This window comes from Fringilla coelebs (assembly GCF_963513975.1).
Source record: "Fringilla coelebs genome assembly, chromosome: 6".
NCBI lineage: Eukaryota > Metazoa > Chordata > Aves > Passeriformes > Fringillidae > Fringilla > Fringilla coelebs.
In genome coordinates this window covers 33,095,315-33,114,412 of record NC_140034.1, presented here as the reverse complement: position 1 = coordinate 33,114,412, position 19,098 = coordinate 33,095,315, and the positions used below count along the sequence as shown (strand labels likewise).

Here is a 19,098-nt window from a genome sequence, read left to right as displayed (position 1 = left end):
GACCCTATTATCTCTACAACTGCCTGAAATGAGGCTGTAGCCAGGTGGGAGTCGATTTCTTCTCCCAAGTAACAAAAGAGGAAGCAGCCCAGAGTTGTTGAAGGAGAGGACTCGAGCATTGGATCAGGCTGCCCAGGGAAGTGGTGGAGTCTCTGCCCTGGAGGTATTTATAAGACCTGTAGATGTGTCACTTGGGGACATGGTTTAGCAGTAGACTTGGAAGTGCTGGTTTGATGATTAGGCTTGCTCATCTTAAAGGTCTTTTTCAAACTAAATGATTCCATGATTCTATAATTAGCTATCCTAATCTGATATGGTTATTAATAGAAAGACCTATTTTAGTAGGTGATGAATTGGTGAATTTTTTAAAAGTCTAACTCAGATTTTAACACATATTAAAGTTTAATTTGTCTTGACTACAAAATTGAAATATGACTGAGCTAGCCAGCATGATCAGATATCACAACTGACATCAAATGTGACACTCCTAATTGAGACAATATTGTGAATCTTTTGGCATGTCTGTATAAATTCCATCTGTTGGATTATGAAGTATCTCCTTGCTGTCTCCAGATAACTCAGGCTTTCATTGTTGATAAGCATATATAGGGGAGAAAGCTCTACTGAGTAGGGCTTCACTTTAAGAAAGAGTGTCATGCCCTAGATCAAGGGAAAAAGAAAGCAGATAAAGTGTTAGCACCTGTGACTTTCATATGGAGATTTTTACCCATGCTGCAGCTGAATGACTGCCTTAACTGAGCAGGCTGGCTGCCATGAATGAGACCCATCAGATTTTGGTACAAATCTGTGAGAATAATATGTAATACAGCATTAATGGAGGAATAGTTGTAGTGCAACTTTGAAGAGGTCCTCATAACTGTAGGGAACTTAAACAATCAATTTTACACAGTGTAAAATTTCACATTAAGCAACAGAGGGAGAAGATACCAATAACTTTGAAGTAGATGGCTTGAAAGAAAACTACCACAGACAATGCCAAATTATATCATTTGTTTTCATGGCCTGATGTAGATCAGGTAATCTGGAGCTTTGCTGGTAATTGGACCATCTGGAGAGATGAGGTATCAGAGTAAACAAAGGAGATTGAGACAATCAAAGGCATCACTTTGCCTTGGCAAGTAAATAATAACCAGTAAATCTCAGTAGCTTAAGAGAGGTTTAGAAGTCTGATTATGTGATTTCATGTGGCTTCTTATGTTCACATTCCTTTCATTGAGATGCCATCAAAAGAGAAGTAGGGGCCTTCATTAGACCACTTGTAAAAGAACTAGAATAACCAGGAGGAGCTGAATGGAAGGAAAACAAACAAACAAAAAAACCCCATGTTATTATGAAAAATGTCTGAGTTACAAAGTTGGACTCTAGGACCAAACATTCCCAAAATTTGGACATTCACATCCAAGGGTTTGGTGTAGCTATGCACATTCTGCTGCTGTTCAGAGGGCATTAGTGTGCTTTAGTTTGGCTCAAGAGGGCACCTTTGAAGTAAACCTAACCAATCATTCCTATTAACCATGCTTTGACTCACATTAAGGAATAATCTGAGAGCAGGAAATTGATTCTTTCTACATGAAACATGAACTGGAAGTTGCCATCCAACATAGTAGAGGATTTTCAGGTCACTTGGTCGGACTACTAGTGTGGGCATGGAGACTTAGGAATGGATGTTTCTCTGTGCAGATCTGTTCTTCCTGAGCTTTACTACTTGTTAATGTATAGCCACGAGAATTACTACCAGACCAGAATTCATATGACCAGAATTCATTCATTACTACATGACCAGAATTCTACTAGACCAGAATTCTAACCCCTGCAGGTTAGAGCTGGAGTTTTCAGTTGGAATGCTTTAATATTTACATACTGGGCAATAGAAAAAGGATGTGTTTTGTCGCTTAGAGCTGTGTTTATGCTGATCCAGTCTGTCTCTTTATCTTCTGTGTTTCACAATATTTTATTCACTTGCCTTCGGTATATAATTCACCTAAGTTTGTGTCTCCTCTCTCCTTGATATTTTTTAAAGATCTGTGATGTCATTTCTAAATGGGAACAAGCCTTAAAAGAATTGCATCCTGGAAAATATGAAGGTGGCACAAGAATTGTAAAGTTGACCTATAAGAACAGGTACTGTTCTCTGTTGGGTGGCCTTACTTATGCTGCTGTTAATTAAACATTCTAGATGCATATATATGTGTAAATGACCATAATTCATAGCATCATTGGTGCCAAATGATGCTATAAATTACTGGTATTTATTTTATTTATTTATTCATATTTTAGCTAAGTTGCAGTTAAATCCTACAGGAGATGTGATGGGTTTTGTCTGTTGCATTTACAAAAGCATATGGCCTAGGGGTAAAACCCAAACCACTTTGCAATAGCAGAATAGACTTAAAAATAGTTAACAACTAGCTGTAGCACAATAGGGCATCCTTGGCACAATTTCATTTGCCTAGATCCTAAAACACAATTGAAGAATGTGTGTTAGGTGAGAGGAAGAGAGACCTAGAGGGAAAATCACTAGTGAAAACAAGTATTCCACAACTTGCAATTAAGTGAACAATCAGAAAGATAAAAAAGATACAAGAACTATGTTCTAAATCATATGAGCTGTAGAAGAGATATGTAGTAGCAGTGTCCAAACTTTATAAAGGAAGAAATGTCAAAAATTAGATGATGAAAGATGGTAGAGAAGGGAAGTAAAAGACAAAGATCTAAATGAAAAATTGGAACAAGTTAATCACTTATAATACAGGTAGGAATTCTGAATTCCAGTAAATCAAGAGCTGTACGAGAACAAGGAATGAATTCTCTTTGCAGGCGAAACAAAGGCTGCCCCAAAACTGAACAGAGAGTTCAGTATTGAATGTGTGGAGATTTTGGTGACTGTAACGGTGGAAACAAATTTCTGTCAACTTTGTTAGTTGGTGTAATAGAGGTGAGAGCAGAAGTTACTGCTTTTGACCCAGAAGGTTGTATTTGTTTCAAGAGTGAAACTTGGCAGTATTATTTTGTTGAGCTGGAATGTGCATAGGCAAGACAGCAAGGATGTTTTGATATGGTCTTTCCAAGGCTGGACTGTTCTAACACCAAGGACTCTGATAAGATATTTGTAAGGTCATTGTGATCCTAAGAGGGTAGTTAATCTCAAAGAGACATAAAAATAAATAAACTGATCCACTGGAATGAATATCTCATGTAGTGGAATTGTGGAATTTATAGCCATAAATGCAGCTGGAAATTAATATGTGAATTAGTTGGTGTGGACTGTAAGAATGAGGAATGGTTCTGGGAAGCATTCCCCAAGCTGGTGTCTTCAACCCCAACTAGTAATCTTGCTATATACCATGTCAAAAAAATTCCAAGTGTCAATGGAATACAAAACAATAGGATGCTTTGATTTACAAGCATGTTTCCTTGAACAAAGTCGGCTAATTGTGTCTCCTATTTCCTGCTGAAACAAACTGAGGCATTTTTAATAAGTCTTCAGTGTAAGTGGTCAAATCCAAGCTGGCAAGTCTACAAGGCTGCCTTGGAGAAGCTTACACATGTAGAGCAGAGGTAGTTCTCTTTTCTGTGATAAGCAGAGAAAACCATAATGTAAATATTGCCTATCTGTGCTGATTGGGATGAATGGTCACTGATTTATCTGTGTTTAATAAGGGTTCACTATCTAGAAGTGGCTGGCTTACTGAATTCAAACAGCTTCCTAAGCTAGAATGCATGTTTTGAGCCTCCTCGCTCAAACCTTGTTCATAAGGGAAACACCTTTGCTTCCAAATCTGTCCAGTACCCCTCAGTGAAAAAAAAACCAAACCAAAACACACTTTTATTTTGCCTCACCTTGATTTAAGTTCCCAGTTGTACTTTCTGTTCACAGGATCTTTTTACCTTCACAATCCTCCCTATTTTTTAGACTGTATTTTCGGAGCCAGGCCAAAGGTGAGACAGACCGTGAGCGGTTGCTACTGGCCTTCCAAGTGAGCAGTGAAATAGCCAATGGAAGGTTTCCTGTTAATAAGGAATTAGCTCTGGAAATGGTGGCTCTAATGGCTCAGGTGAGTATGGCAGAAATCCTCTCTTTTGTCCTCCTTCATCTGTACACTCTGTTTGACTAAGCAGCTCCCTTTTACATCAAAGGCACATCAAACATACAGTGTGATGTGTCAAACAAACACACAGTCAGAAGTACCCTGACAGATACATTATAGTAGCATGCCTATGTTAGAACACTTTTTGCTGTAGGGAAATTTGCTCTAGCTATGCCTCCTTTCCTTCTCAAGAAAAATATTGGAAAAACCAGAGTGAGGCTGAACTATACTGGACCTGCTCCAATTAGTATCTTAGTAGAGATATGGAAATAGTACCATCACTAGAATTCCATTAATAGTAAAATATTCCCCTCTTGCAGTGCCAATACACTCTTACTCAGGAAGAGCATCTTCTAAGGTCCTCCATTAGGTCTCCAGGCTTGCATTTAGTATTTTACCACATAAAACACACATTGTGGGTTGTGGACATGATAAGCAGTATAATAGTTTTTTACTGGCCTGAAACTGAGCATTGTATTTGTTAAAGCAGTGTGAACTGAGGTAAAGAAGTGGGGGATGTGGTCCAAACTATTTACAAATATGCTGTTCTTTTAACTGGCCAATTGAAAATAAATCCTCAAAGCCTGGAAGTTTACATAGATGTGCCTCCTCACAACACATACCTGGCTGAGATCATGTTCCACTCTCTTAGATCAGTAGATAATTCCTTGGGCAGTCATGTCCTCAGTGGTTGCTCTTTTGTGTATGTTTGCTATGGTTAATGCTGTAGACAACATTCCCCAGCTGTGTCTTTTTGCATGACTAATAAACACAGTAGTTATCAGTATGGGAATTCATGGAATGTTCTGCTGCATTAAAAACCTCATAGTTCTGTTGCACTATAAACTACAATGTTGTCTTAGGTGGAATATGGGGATTTGGATCGACCAGGATCTTCAAGTCCTGGGGGACCATCACAATTGAAAATGCAGCATCTTCTCCACCAGGTTTTAGATAAATTCTACCCCAAACATTACAAGCAAAACATTACTCCTGAACAGCTCAGGTAAGCTGTTGGTTCTTCAATACTTTGCACTGAAATCAGCTTTTACTTGCCAAATTGCCTTTACATTTAAGAAGTTTCAAGGAGCCCTGTCAAGATTATTTGATGTAGGAATGCAAACAAAACACGTCAGGAAAAGGCTCCTCCTCTAAAAGAAAAAGCAATACAAAAAGAGACAAATTACCAACTAGTTTTGCCATAGACAAGAAGTTTAGGCCTTTCACTTCCAAATTAGGCATCTCAGTTTCAAAAACCTAACCGAAGCCTGAGATGAATTCTGAGTTTTGTTTTACATTTCCCCCAAGTGTCAATTGAATCCAGATGTAATATTTTCAATAAGCCATAAAGCCAGCTTATATGGGTTCCTTAAGGTCATGCAGTAATTCTTGTAGAACATATTTTGGCTGTGTTTTTTGATGTTCTCACTTAATTCAGATGTTGCCACAGATCTCAGATCTGTCTGATTTAAAGAGAGAGAATGGTCTTCCTACAGATCCTAAGCTACTTAGGGATGCAGCGGTGGAAATAACACAGTTACCCCCTTTTGGAAGCAAATTCCATCTGCATGTAGCAAGGTAGCTGCCAAACCATCCCTAGTGAGCCAAATCAAGAGTGAGTTAATACATATTGGCACTCCTTATAGAGCATACTACAGGCAAGGTATGAGGAAGGTGAGAAAGTATGGGGAAGTAGAGGAAAGCTAAAATAAATTCAGGTTGTAGAACTGATAGTGCTAACAGCCCCATCTGTAAGTGCTGTGCAGAATAACCTTTTTGGAGTGAAGAGGTACATTTATTAACTGTTCTAAGTTTACATATCTTTCCTTGGAAGACATTAGTAAATAATACTGTCTTGTGTCTTGGATTCCTAAAGGCAACTGACAGACAGGCTGGCCACAAAGTGGATGGTGCTGCAGGGATGCTCTCCACCAGAATGCATTCGAATTTATTTGACGGTGGCCCGGAAATGGCCTCTCTTTGGAACCAAAATATTTGCTGCTAAGGTAACTGGAGCACACTTTTTTCTGTTTCCAAGAGTGAATTATCTGAGCAGGGACATACCTACAGTCTCTGGTAACACGGGTTGAAAATGCTTCTATTTCAGAAAGGGAAATTGAACAACTCTGTTCTGAACGAGCAGCCCTGGTACCATATAGGTTGAAAAAGAAGGAAGACAAGTGTATTCTAACCAGTAGGGGTTGCTAGAGTTCAGTAAATAAATACTGAAGGTTCCCTGGCTGTGTCAATTGATCATGATGCAGAGTACTTACTACCTGTCCTTACAAGCCTTGCCAAAGCTTTCTCAGGCAGCAATTTTCCTGGACATCAAGGCTGTGATGGCAGTTTAAAACATAACATTTACACACCACAGAGGGGGAGGAAGGGAAGAGTCACCCCTAAGTCACACCTGGCAGCTGATGCCAGCTGTAAGAAGAATGGCTACTTCAGTCCTGTCCTCTGATTGGCACAGAACTGGATGCTTTCCTTGCCACATGAGAGAGGCAAGTACTGCTAATGTCCTGTTGCAGGAACAGAAATGAAAGTACACAGTGGGTACGGTACCAGCCCACAGGCAACAGTGGGACAGCAAAGAACAGCTGCAGGGAGCAGCTCCCCCAGTAGCTTGTACCCCTTACCCCGTTCCAGCCTAGAGCTCTGCACCTGTTGCTCATGCCTGAACTAATTTCTTAGCACATAATGGCTGTCTGAGAAATCAGACAGGTTTTGGCATTAACCATCTTTCCCATCCCCACAGAAATTTCTGCTGCTGAAAGCTTGAGGGAGGTCTTCTTCATGATTACATGTCTCTAGGTTTTGAAGTCAAAGCTGCTCTGGTTACAGAAGAAAAGTCTAATGATGAAAGAGACCTCTTGAGTAAATATTCAAGAAAATAAATAGTAATAAATATACAACACACTTTTCAAAAGACAGTTATTTCCACTATCAGGACTAAAAGAGGTTGCTGTCAGAAGAGGTTACTGGTAATTGAGGTTACTGACAGAATATGTAATTGAGTATACTGAAGAATCAGAATATAGAATATGTGCACCCACAGGTGAAATAATGTTGGTATTCCTGATGATGAATGCATGTTATAACTTTTCAGCAGTTAAACAGCAAATCCTATTGCATTAGCTATGTGATAGCAGATTCCCAGGAAAGATTTTCTGACGTTAGTCAAAACAAGTCATCTTCAACAGACAATTGATGCACATTTGCTGTAAGATTTTGTAAGAAACAAAATGGCATTGATGTGATGGTACTGGGTGCACTGGTATAGAAACCAGCAGGTTTCACTGCCTTCCTGACAGATAGGAGAGTATAAACACATGTGCTGAGCCGAGTTGCCATGCTGTTGCTCTGTCCTAGCATTTCCTTCAATTTTAACCACACTGATGGCATCTAATTAATTTCAAAGGCTTTGTTATCCTTGTTTTTCTTGTGCCATGAGTGTATGTAAATCTGGAAAAGTTAATGTAAATCTGAAAATCTTATTCCAAATTTTGGGGAAAGCTCTCTTAAAAATCAAACCAGGTCACACTAGTAAACCTTTAGAATTTTCTTCTCATCTTTACTTTATCCTTAAATCTCAATATTTATATCAGAAATAATATTCTGTGGTGTTCAAGAAATACCTGAATTAATAATTTAATTTCTCTCTAGCCTATTTTGCCTTCCTCATTGGAAGACTGTCCAGTCTGGATAGCTGTGAATGAAGATGGTATCAGCATACTGGATTATAACACAATGGTATGTTGAAGAACACTCTTTCATAGGAATACACCTAGCACAGAAAGAGATTCCCCTGAGTCCAGTGAAAGTCAGTAACAGTTTGTCTTTAACTTCAAATGTGAATTATTATTAGAAGTTAGTTTGTAAAAGTCAGAGATGAGGGAAGTCAGTGTTATGTTTGAACACTCCACAGACAAAGGAAAATTACAGCTGCAGTGTAAGGTAGGGCAGCAAACATGTTCATACATCTTGCAGAATCTCTGTGGTGTGTGCTTTACCACCACCATCTGGAATATAACAAAATCTGTACTATGAGGTAGTGAGGCCTTGAGCACACCAGGAGAAAACTAGAAATGCAATTCTCACTTGAGCTTTCTCTGCCAGTGCTTACCTATAGAGCTATCTACTGCCCTTCACTACTGGAGACCTGGTGTTCTTGTGGGAAGTAGCAATATAAACTAATATATTAGTTTAAGGTAGACATTTGGAGGTTTTTACAGAACTATGACTTTTTCAAACTCTCTGTCTGCAGCATTTGAAGGTCTCTTATTCATACTCTTCTGTGCTGACCTTTGGAGGCTGTCGAGATGACTTCATGATTGTAGTCAGTAAAATGAAAGAAAGAAGTTCTGGAAAAAATAGCACTGAAAAACTCCTCTTCACAATGGCAATTCCAAAGGTAATTACAAATGAAAAGTGAATTTCTTTCCAGCTGGCAGCATCAGGGCTGGGTGTTCTGTACTAGCCCTGGGGACTGGTACTTGTGACTGCTGCACTAGCTATATATATTTAACTGATCCTTTGTAAGCTGGAACCTTTCAACAAGAGACTTATTCTACCTAACTCTTAAAGACAGGGCTTCATTTTAAAACTGAACAATTCCATGGGAGAAAGCCATTTACAAAAGCCATGCAGTCAACAGATTCTAAAAATCAAAGGGCATTCTTACCTCTAATTGACCTAGAGTTAATCATTTTCTCTTTTCCCCAGATTGTTGAAGCAACACTTCTGATTGCCAGCTACATTAACTATCGTTTGACTCCTTCACTGCTGTCTTCCACACAGCCCTCACGAAGGCAAACACCTGCTAAGAAGCCCTGGGAGACTGAAAATTGGTGCTTTTTTCCTTCCGTGCCCCGAAGCACAAAGGGGCCCACCCTGCTCTAGGGGCTTGTTCCACATGAGCTGATTTTGTTGGTTATATACCACAGATTAAGGCAGGCTCTGATTCCTTTTCCATAATAATAGACAAAGTTCCTTAGAGGTAGAGGCAGTGTACTTTCTCTTAAAAAAAAGTTGATTTGGGGGACTGTGCAGGAGTTTCCTTTCTGTGACACATTCCATCCAAAATACCATTCCTCAGGTCATTTGCCTGCACAGTGCTCCAGTCATTACATCTGCACTCGTTCTTCCATCTCCTACTGTACTGCCTTGCTTTACAAGTACATGTATTTTCTTTGGTCCCTCCCATTTTCAGCTTTCAAAAGACAAAGTTTTGTGTTCTTGCTCAGACATGAAAGAAAGACATTGCTAAGAAGGAAGAGGAATTAAACTCACAAGAATAATTCTGATGCAAGTCAAGGGTGATTTCAGACCTGAAATAGTGAGTATAGAATTAGAGTTCAGCAGTACTTAAGAGTATTTTCAACTTCAAATAAAGGTGGAAGCATAGGGTCTTTTCATGTTGAGTACTCAGAACAGCTGGGACCTGGACAGTGTCAGAGAATGCCCTGGCTCCTACAGGACCCCTGCATTTTGGAAACTGACACTGTTCTATGCAATAGATGAACATTAGATTGCTGCTGCAGGGCAGGCCTCAATGTGTCACATGCTCCACTCTCAGACAAGCACTTTGAAAGACTTTCTGATAACCACTGTTATAGATGTGTTTGGAACTGCACATTATCTCAGAAAAAAGAAGACAAGGCAAGCAAATTTTGTATTTTTTCTGTCTTTCAGCAACTAGGACAGATCTTTCCAGACAAGCTCTGCCATTCTGACTTGACAGAAGCTGCTTCTTTTAAACTCCTGCTTCCTTCATGTACCATAAGCAAGGAGGAGGTAGTCAGCAATTTTGTACTCACGTTCTTCTGACTTTCCTAAAGAATGTTGGTAGGTTTGATTTTTTTTTAATCTGTTTCAAAGGGACTTCATTATGAGAAGGTTATTGAATTCTAAACAAATAAAAATATAAATTCTTCATAAAAAAATCTAAATATACTTAGTTTAAGTTCAGCTATTTTGATAAGCATTCTAAAAAAGCTAAGAACTAAGGAATAACTGCACTTTGAAAAGTACCACATTCAACTTCATAATAATTATGCACTCATGGGCAGCTTTCCCAAATTAAAACAGTATGAATCCAACCACTAGACCAAAGTCAGAAATAGCAAACCAGTTATTTGCAAGTAAACAAACCAACCATACCAGTGTTTTTACTGCCACCAACCTTGACACGTCCAACTAATGCATATGGGGGAGCTGATAGATCAAGGACTTTGTTCATGCTTATGATGGGTGCAAAGCCACAGACTAAAAGAGAAGAAGAGGGGCAGACAAAAATTGTTCTAAGCAATCCTTCATCAGCATCTTTGTAATATAAAGCAAAAAAACCCAAACAAACAAACAAAACAAACCCAACCCCAAACCATCATCTTATAGAAACAGTATGGCAGACCTAAGACAGGAAAAGATTCTACGAACAGCGACCCTATTTGCACATACTGTAATGTAGCCACTTGTTATGAATTTAAGACCATCCCTTGAAAGTACAGAAAAGGGTAGAAGCTTTCTGAGCCAAAAATAACTCTAAGAAGGTATTTAGTCATTTTTGTTTTCCTTTAGATACTTTCCAGTCTCTCTATGTCCTGATAGTAGTTTGTATTTCCCCTCTCTCTCACCATTACCTCAGTACAGCTGTGTCAGTTAGAATACACAAAGTGTTACTCCTCCTCACTCTGTCACCTGTGCCTGACAATTTCTCCTGTATCTGAAGATCTGTTTGACAGTTTGCTCCTGGTATTCCACCAGTAACAAAGCTGCTTCAGAATAGGCTGGAGCCGTTGTCAGTGCTGGGGATGCTCAAGGCATAGAAGTCTCCAGGCTGTATTTCCTCATGTCCTCAGAGACCTGAGGAGACTTGTACCAGGGCAAACAGGAAACGGAGATGTTAAATAAACGGAGCTCTCCTGAAACTCACTATTTTTTGCCACAATTGCACTTTAAATTGAGAAGCATGATACGCAAAACTTTTTTTCTTCCTTATTTCTTAAAAATATTCACCAATACTTGAGTGTTTCAGGGACCACCCCACTCTGATGGATGCACATACCCCTCCTATTTATAGCTTACCTGTCTTCAAACACCCCACCCTGTGTAGATACCTACTTTGTATGATTCTTTGGTAGAGAAAATAATTTTTTATTTTAATCAATGTTTTTGGCAAGGACTGTTAATGCAGCACAGAATGAGATGACAAAAGCCTTTGTGTTCCTAACTGCTGTGTGTAAGTAAAAGGCTGTCTGGAAGATACTGTGAGATTTCTGTTTGTTCTTAATAAAATGCAGCACGTGAATTAATTACCATGAATTAAATGTGTATTATTCTCAAAATGAAATAAACTACTTTAAAAGCCAAAATCTTCTTGATGTAAACAAAAATGAATGTGGATTGTGTTTGGTATCCAGGCATAAACCATAGCTGGTATAAAGCTGCCCTGATTCCTTGTTCCTCTCTGCCGATCTTCTCTTAGCTAAGTGGATGACTACACCATGGGCACAGGATGTTCACTCCTTCAAAAGATTGCTAAAGCAATATCTCAGACTTTTTGCTCTGACACTGCTTCTTGGTAATTTCTTCAGTGCACATTCTGAGGATTTCATGGGATTTTTACAGCATAGTCAGCACTCCCAGCACACTCTTGAGCCCATGACTCTGTCCACTCTGTTGAGACATCTTTTCTGACACAAAAGGCAGTGGCACATCCCCAAGCTGCTGCCTTTCACTTGGACAACCAGAATACTTCTGTGACATGAACTAACTAACCTCTGTCTTTCAAACTTTGTAGCACTGTGGAAAAAACCCACAAATCCCATTATCTCTACCTTATTGCCTGATGGCATGGTGCCAAGTGTTCATTCACGGGTTACATGGCCAAGCATGGTACAGCATTGTATGCAAAACAAGCATGAATCCAGGTTCCTGCCAACTTTTGGGTTTAGCTTTCACACTTCAGTCACCTCATTAATGTTCCGAAGGAGTTGTGGAATATAGAGAGAAAAATACCAGTTAAGTGTTACAGTAACTTTTAGCTTACCAACAAAGAAGAATTTCCCATCCTTGAGTTACTGCCAAGAGCACAGATTAATAAAACTTTATTCACATTGTCATTACAATCATTTTCAACAACACATGTACCTCATATTCTCAGAGCAACTGATGTGGCCCTTTAAATGCCACGTCTTTTCCATGTCCTGTGTCAATTCATTCAGCAATGAATCAGCAATGAATTCATTCAGCAATGGGTTCACATTTTCCCTGTGCTCCTTTTGATAGTCAAGCACTTACTGAAACCAGTCTTGTTGCCTTTGACACCCTTCAACTGATTCATCGCCAGCTGGGCTTTAGCTTTTATTGAACAGTGTTGCTACATTCCTCCCACATTAGCTGTCCCTAGTTCCACCTTCTGTATACTTCCCTTTTTCAAGTGTTGCCAGGAGCAGCTTGCTCATCTGTAGCCATGATACTTTATGAAAAACCCTTTCCTTGGTATTTTTCCTCCTGAGAAGCTGAGAGGCCTCAGGAACAAAATGTAAACAATGATTATCTGCTGCTGTGGAATGCAACAGGTGGATCTGTGATTGGTCTCATCTGGTTGTTTCCAATTAATGGCCAATCACAGTCCACCTGCCTCGGACTGTTTCGGTCAGTCTGAGCCTTTGTTATTCATTCCTTTTCTATTCTTAGCTAAGCCTTCTGATGAAATCCTTCCTTCTATTCTTTTAGTATAGTTTTCATATAATATATATCATAAAATAATAAACCAAGCCTTCTGAGCATGGAGTCAACTTTCTCGTCTCTTCCCTCATCCTGTGACCCCTGCAAACACGGTCCCATTCATCCACTCAGGCTTCCTGGTATTTCTGCTTCACTTCCTGCTCATTGGGATGGACTGCTCTTGATCTCAGAAGAAATGATCCTTGACTATCAATCAGCTTTCTCAGATCCCTCTTCCCTCTAGGGACTTCATCACATGGGACTTCATCAAGCAGATCCCTGAAGAGGTCAGTCTTCAGATCTCTTATGTTTATTCCACTAAACATAACTGAATGCAACAGTTTAATTCTCTGGTTTTGTCCTTCCGAAATTCTCCTGTCATCAGGAAGTTACTATCTGATCCCACACATCAGCTTTGGTATTTGGAGTGTGTTTTTCAAACAAAGGGTTAAATAAAAAGCAAAGAATGCATACTTATGGCAGTCCAGCCAAGGTTATTTTATAATTTTAGCATAATTTTCAGATGCGTGAAACAGTAAAAAATGGATGCATTTTCTTGTCTCACTTTGCCCTATTTCCCCATAATTCTTTTCTGGAGAGGCAAAAAAAAGCTTCTTCTGTCTGAGCCCAAAAAGTTCTGCTCATGGGGCAGTTTTGCTTGCTTTTCCGTGTGTCCCTCTGAGTCCTGCTGAAAGTCTGCTGTCTTTTTTTCACCTATTTTATTTCACTTGATTGTGGAGCTGTCTTCCTCTGCTCCAGGATCTCTTGACAACTTTTGTACACTTCTATCAAGCAGTCCAGTCGTGGCTTGGAGCTCTAGAAGTCAAACAACAGAGAATCAAGCCCTGAACTGAAACACCAATTAATTTTACCGAAACAGCAAACAGTGGTCAAAGTACAATGATTTTTCAGCAATCCTAACCTGGACCAGCTTAAAACCAGCAAGGAAGTGAAAGTTTCATGGTCCCACAGTCCCTATGATCCTCTAACTTTTGAGCTCCCACAACAGCATTACTGTGTAAAGTCCATCAAATGCCTCCTTGCAAGAGTTGCTTAAGAGAACAAAAGGTCAAATCAGTGCAGCAGGGCTCCTGGACTGAGTGACATAGGAAATTGTATTTTTGAAGGCTGACATAACTTAAAGAAACCCAATGAAGGAGACTCAAGAAAGTTACTAATCATTGCTCCTTCCAAACTAACATACTAACTTGCATGTTAAAATAATAACAGACAGGCACTGAATTTCAAAATGGAAGAGTTCCATACCTCCTTTGCTTCTGGAGTCAACTCTACCAGTGCTAAGGTATTTCCATGAAAACAAAACTGTTCAGAGTTGAATGGTAAAAAAAAAAAAAGAGAAACAATACAGATGCCAGGCAGACCCTTTGAACCTGGAAAGGAGCAATATTAGGTACTAATATCAGGTACTTGAATGCAGCTGTCTGGAATTTAGTAGTTGTTGATTTCCAAATCTACTTTTTCTCTTGTTTATATGTGAAAATATCTGATTTATATTACTGTTAGTAAAGATCTTTACAATTGTGGGACTGAGTTAGCAGCAAGTGTAAATGGAATAGACTATTTATACTCCTAAGTATTCAGCTGAAGACTGACTGTATCCAGTCACAAACTGTATGCAGATTACAAAACAGCAGCAGCAGGTGAATTAAGGACAGAGAGGGCTCTACAGCTCAGCAGTCTAAGAAGTGAGGTACCTCTGTACTGCTTACCACCCCTCACGGGTAAGGGCACTGTTGTGTTAGGCATGAACACACACAAAGCAAATCCATTCCAAAAATGGGATTATGAACAGTCAGAACACGTTAGCGAGAGAAGAGAGAGGGGAGACGAGGTAACAGCAACACAAACAAGTTATGATACATTAAACAAATTGGTCACAGCTTGTACCATCAGCTTTGTCAGCAGGTCAGGAAGGGGAAGTCACTCCAATGCCAAGGAGGATTTATGAGAACTTTTGGTACACAGAGCTAAGGGGAAAATCAACTGCAGCACAGTGCCAGAGTTATGGTGGTAACTGAGCACAGGACTGCACAGAAAGTTCTACAAGTCCTCAGCACCCTATGGGAGCCAAAGACTTTTAGTTCATGCAAACTCCTGGCTGGGTTCAGATTGACACAACTCCCTGCAGTCTGAATGGAGAGCAAATGAAAAAACCCATCCCCAGTATGTAGTTCTGTGAGACTTCAAGTGCCACCCACCCTGACAGTCCAGCCAGGGAAAGGCAACTGTCACCAGCTAGCTGTAGCAGAATAAAAATATGCTTAGACAACTGATGCACATGCAGAGACCACCATCTGGATTTCTCCACCATTCAGTCAAACTCACCTGAAAGAGTGGGACAACCTCAGAGATTCCCTGAGGATCTTCAGGGTCCTGAAGGAGGATACACAGGTAGTAGATAACTTTTTGCTACAAGACAAACAGACAAAAATCATTGGAGTATAAAAATGCTATCAAACTGCCTGGAGTTAGCACAGGAATAGGATCTGTTTCAACTCACTGGGCTGAAGGCAAATCCTGCCAGGTCACAGTCAAGTCTACAAATTTTTATCAATAGCTTTCACTCAATAAAGAAATAATTTTGCCTGTTTATTTCTATTAAGTTTTTAACCTGAAAAGACCACACGCATGCTGAAAGGGAAAGGTCTGCTTTTCTACACTAGCTTTGCAGAAAACCCTGGCAACAGGAAAAACCATCATTTGTGTTGTCATAGCTTCTCATCTCAATCTTGATTACATATGGACTTGGACATCAGGATTTGTAAGAACAGCATAACAGAAAGAACTAAACCCACTAGCTCAATGCCAGTGGCATTATCCAAGGGATGGACCTGGCTTTTTGAGATTATTTGTTTGGTTTGAGCTCTCCTTTAAAGGAGAGATGACAAATAAGGAGAAAAATCTCAAATAAAGCTCCTGATGCCAGTAAAGCCATGGATTGTGCTGTGTTTAATTGCTCTGGTAAATTATGCTCATGAAAATACACTGGATATGGGTGTGCCCACACACACAAAGACAGACTTTGTATGATTACCATATGAATGGCTTCATTGATAACCACATCCTTCACGTGACCCATCTCAATGAAGGTTGTGCTCTCTTTCCCTGAGGCATAGGATGAAGTCACCTGAATGCCGAGTGAGCCGATGACCAGCAGGGATTCCTGGTCAATCTTCACGAAGTGCAGGTATATGATCAGGCCGATCAGCGTGATGAGGATGGCAGCAGAGAGCACCATGCTGTTCTGTAACACAAGCCAAGAAAAGCCAGAGCTCTGGCCTTACAATTACTTTAACACAGCTTTAGAGAAAGTAAAATTGAACAGTAAATTGTATATTAAAGCTACAGGTGCAAAGCATTTTTACTTAGGTAGAGTCCTTTTATTTACCTGGCTGCCTGATATATATGTAGTGATGTTTAAATCAGTCTTTGCAGTATGCACTAAAAGAACTGGGAACTGAAACTGAAAACTGCAATAAAATGCTATTCCCTTCCAAGTTCAATGCAGAAATCTCAATCCAAACAAGCCAGTTGTATCAATGAGAGTCTATTATGCCAGCTTCTAAAGATGATGTCACTGACAAAAGTGTTGTGAAATGTTTACAGGAACCAAGGGTGGATTCTCACAGTGGAGGAACCCTCCTGCAGGATAAACACTACCCTGGTGGTTTTCTTATTATGAACTGCCAGTCTAAACTTGTTCAAACCTCACCCTCTTTTTGCCTTAAATACCAATCCAAAGAAAATCTGCTTTATCTTGTACTTTTTCTAAGAATCAATGTCTTTTGCATGCTGCAATCCTGAGGTTGCTGTTACATTTTAATATATAACTGATGACACTACAGTCCCCAGTAAGTCATCTGAAGACCTGGTAATAAATTCTAAAGGTCCACAACCTGGTTTTGGGATGTTTTAGAGAACTCCAGGCCCCCTACTGACTAATGAGAGTTATAACTGACACTTCCTAAAGAACCAGAACTGCACAGCCCTACCATTCAAGCTGGGCCTGTACCACCATGTGAGCTAAAGAAGCCATGGCTTCAGGAAGTACACAGGACTTCTCCAAAAGTTTGCTATCACAGGCAAAAAAAACCGAGTCATGAAGTACAGACACTGAAATCCACAAAAAGAGAGAGACACTTTCAGGTCTGACTTCCTGGCAAAAGGAAGAATTGCAGTCACTTGCATGTAGGCTGCAGGAGCGTGTGTAAAGGCAAGCAGGAGGGCAGTGGGTGGTAGCCACTGACTGTGGTGTATGCTTTCATAAAAAATGAAACTCAGACGTGAACCATCTATTCCTGTCTGACTCCTGACAACTGACTAATAATGCAATCTCTATCTTCATAGGAAAGATTACTGAAAAAAACCGATGTGCAACAGTCAAAGCATGGGTCACAGTGACCAGCTTCTTTGGCTAAACTACTAAATTCAGTCTGGGCAGAACAGATCTTGCTCCAGTTTTTGATAAATCCAAAAGCATTCGTTTAGATATCAGCAGATTTTTAAATCTGTACTGCAAACATTTTTCTGCCTCAGCCGTGAAAATTGATGACATTCATGGTGCAGTGCTCTCTGAGTCACTCAGAAAAATTCTTTTTGGGGATTAAAAATCATTCACCTTCTTCAATACCTCCTTAATTTCAGATTCTCATAACTCATCACTCCAAGTGTGCACGTGTTATTTGGACTCAGAAGCATGTGCCAGGCATCACTCAGCACGCAGACATACATCTACCCTATCTGTCAAGACGCTACAAACCAACAGAGGCACCCGAGAAGACACCGGGGCAAGCAGGTGGCAGCCCGCGGCCTTCAGGCTGGCCCAGCTCTCCCTTTGCCACCACACACCCATCAGCTCGGCGTGCCCGGGGCGCGGGGGATGCCGCGGAGCGCCTTCCCACGGGCTCCGGCCGCGCTGCATGCCCCGGGCATGCCCAGCCCGCGGGACTCCCTGCGCGCCCCCGGTGCGACAGCGGGACACGGGACACGGGCTGAGGGGCGCAGCCGGCGCCGGGCCGAGCCGCGGAGGGGCCCGAGGGCGGCGGCGGGGCCGGTACCTCGCTGAGCGCGAAGAGCCCGTAGGCCGCCAGCCAGACGGCGGAGGTGGCGGCGCTGAGCGAGCGCAGCTGCAGGCGGGGGCCGCGCACCGCCAGCTCCCGGCAGGACGCGCTGTGCTGGCGGCGCCGCAGCGCGATCGGCACCCCGGAGGCCGAGAGAAAGCGCCGCTCCTCCGCCATGCCGGCAGGCGGGGCCGGCCCGGCCGGCCTCCCGCGGGAGGAGCCTGAGCCGACGGCAGGCTCTGCCGGCTGCGCTCGCTCTCTGCGGGCCGCCAGCCCGGCACTGCCGACGCCCGCTCTGGCCGCAGGGTGGTGCTGCCAATGGGTTGTCTCGCTTGGTTGTACATCGCCAGGCGTCTGTCCTTAATCCCGATGACATCAGCGCTTTCTGCGGTTTGCACATGTTGACAATTCATTGCTTGCTTCCTCTGTTTATGGAGTATGAGTTTTAAAGGGCACACGGTCTAGTGGCGCTGCACGTGTCCCTTGCCGTGATGAAGAGACGGAGGTTTGCACGGAATCACAGACCGTAAGGGGTTGGAATGAACCTTAAAGATTATCTAGTTCTACACCACCCGCCTTGGAAAGGGAATGAACCTTAAAGATTATCTAGTTCTACACCACCCGCCTTGGAAAGGGAATGAACCTTAAAGATTATCTAGTTCTATACTATTATTCTCACACTAGACCAGGTTGCTCAAGGCCTTATCCAGCCTTGCTTTGAACACTGCCAGGGTCGGGGCATTCACAATCTCCTTGGGCAACCTGGTCTAGCGTCTAACCACATGCAAAGGAAAAAAATTTCTAATATCTGACCTAAATTTCCCCTTTTTCCATTACTCCTTGTCCTATCACTACAATTCCTGATGAAAAGTCTCTCTGGCTTCCCAGAAGGCCCCTTTTAGATACTGGAAGGTTTCTATGAGCTCTCCATGCAATCTCCTCTCCTCAAGAAGGTTCTCTTTCTCCCCTTTGTCCTTACCATCTGCAACTCCAGAAATGTATTTTCTCCTCTGTACCACACTTAGCTAAAAGCTCTTTTGATTTTTTTCCTCCAAGGCTTAAAGCAGAGTTTTCTGGTCCATTGCCATCTAAATAAGTGATAAATTGGAGACTGAGCTTTGCATACAGATTCCTAATGTGTCTTTGCATTGTGCTCCCTTTAATGCATTTCAGTTATT

At 41.3% G+C, this 19,098-nt stretch overlaps 2 protein-coding genes across 2 annotated transcripts in view; one reads left to right on the top strand and one right to left on the bottom strand.

The window, feature by feature from the left end:
• The window catches only part of PLEKHH1 (pleckstrin homology, MyTH4 and FERM domain containing H1), a gene marked incomplete at both ends in the record, with an annotated part of 41,947 nt that extends 32,936 nt beyond the window's left edge, over window positions 1-9,011 (top strand). The window contains 7 exons of the mRNA XM_084207532.1: window positions 2,042-2,142; window positions 3,935-4,076; window positions 4,973-5,115; window positions 5,986-6,115; window positions 7,776-7,862; window positions 8,377-8,523; window positions 8,835-9,011. Of these exons, the coding sequence (XP_084063658.1) occupies window positions 2,042-2,142; window positions 3,935-4,076; window positions 4,973-5,115; window positions 5,986-6,115; window positions 7,776-7,862; window positions 8,377-8,523; window positions 8,835-9,011 (927 nt within the window). The remainder of the gene's footprint in view (window positions 1-2,041; window positions 2,143-3,934; window positions 4,077-4,972; window positions 5,116-5,985; window positions 6,116-7,775; window positions 7,863-8,376; window positions 8,524-8,834) is intronic.
• Window positions 9,012-12,202: 3,191 nt separating this feature from the next.
• Window positions 12,203-18,107, bottom strand: PIGH (phosphatidylinositol glycan anchor biosynthesis class H). The gene is made up of 4 exons (XM_084208234.1): window positions 17,918-18,107; window positions 15,895-16,104; window positions 15,186-15,269; window positions 12,203-13,655 (listed from the first exon to the last, which is right to left on the bottom strand). Exons 1-4 carry the CDS (start codon window positions 18,095-18,097, stop codon window positions 13,554-13,556), a joined length of 576 nt encoding a protein of 191 aa, XP_084064360.1. The 5' UTR covers window positions 18,098-18,107; the 3' UTR covers window positions 12,203-13,553.
• Between the last annotated feature and the right edge of the window lie 991 nt (window positions 18,108-19,098).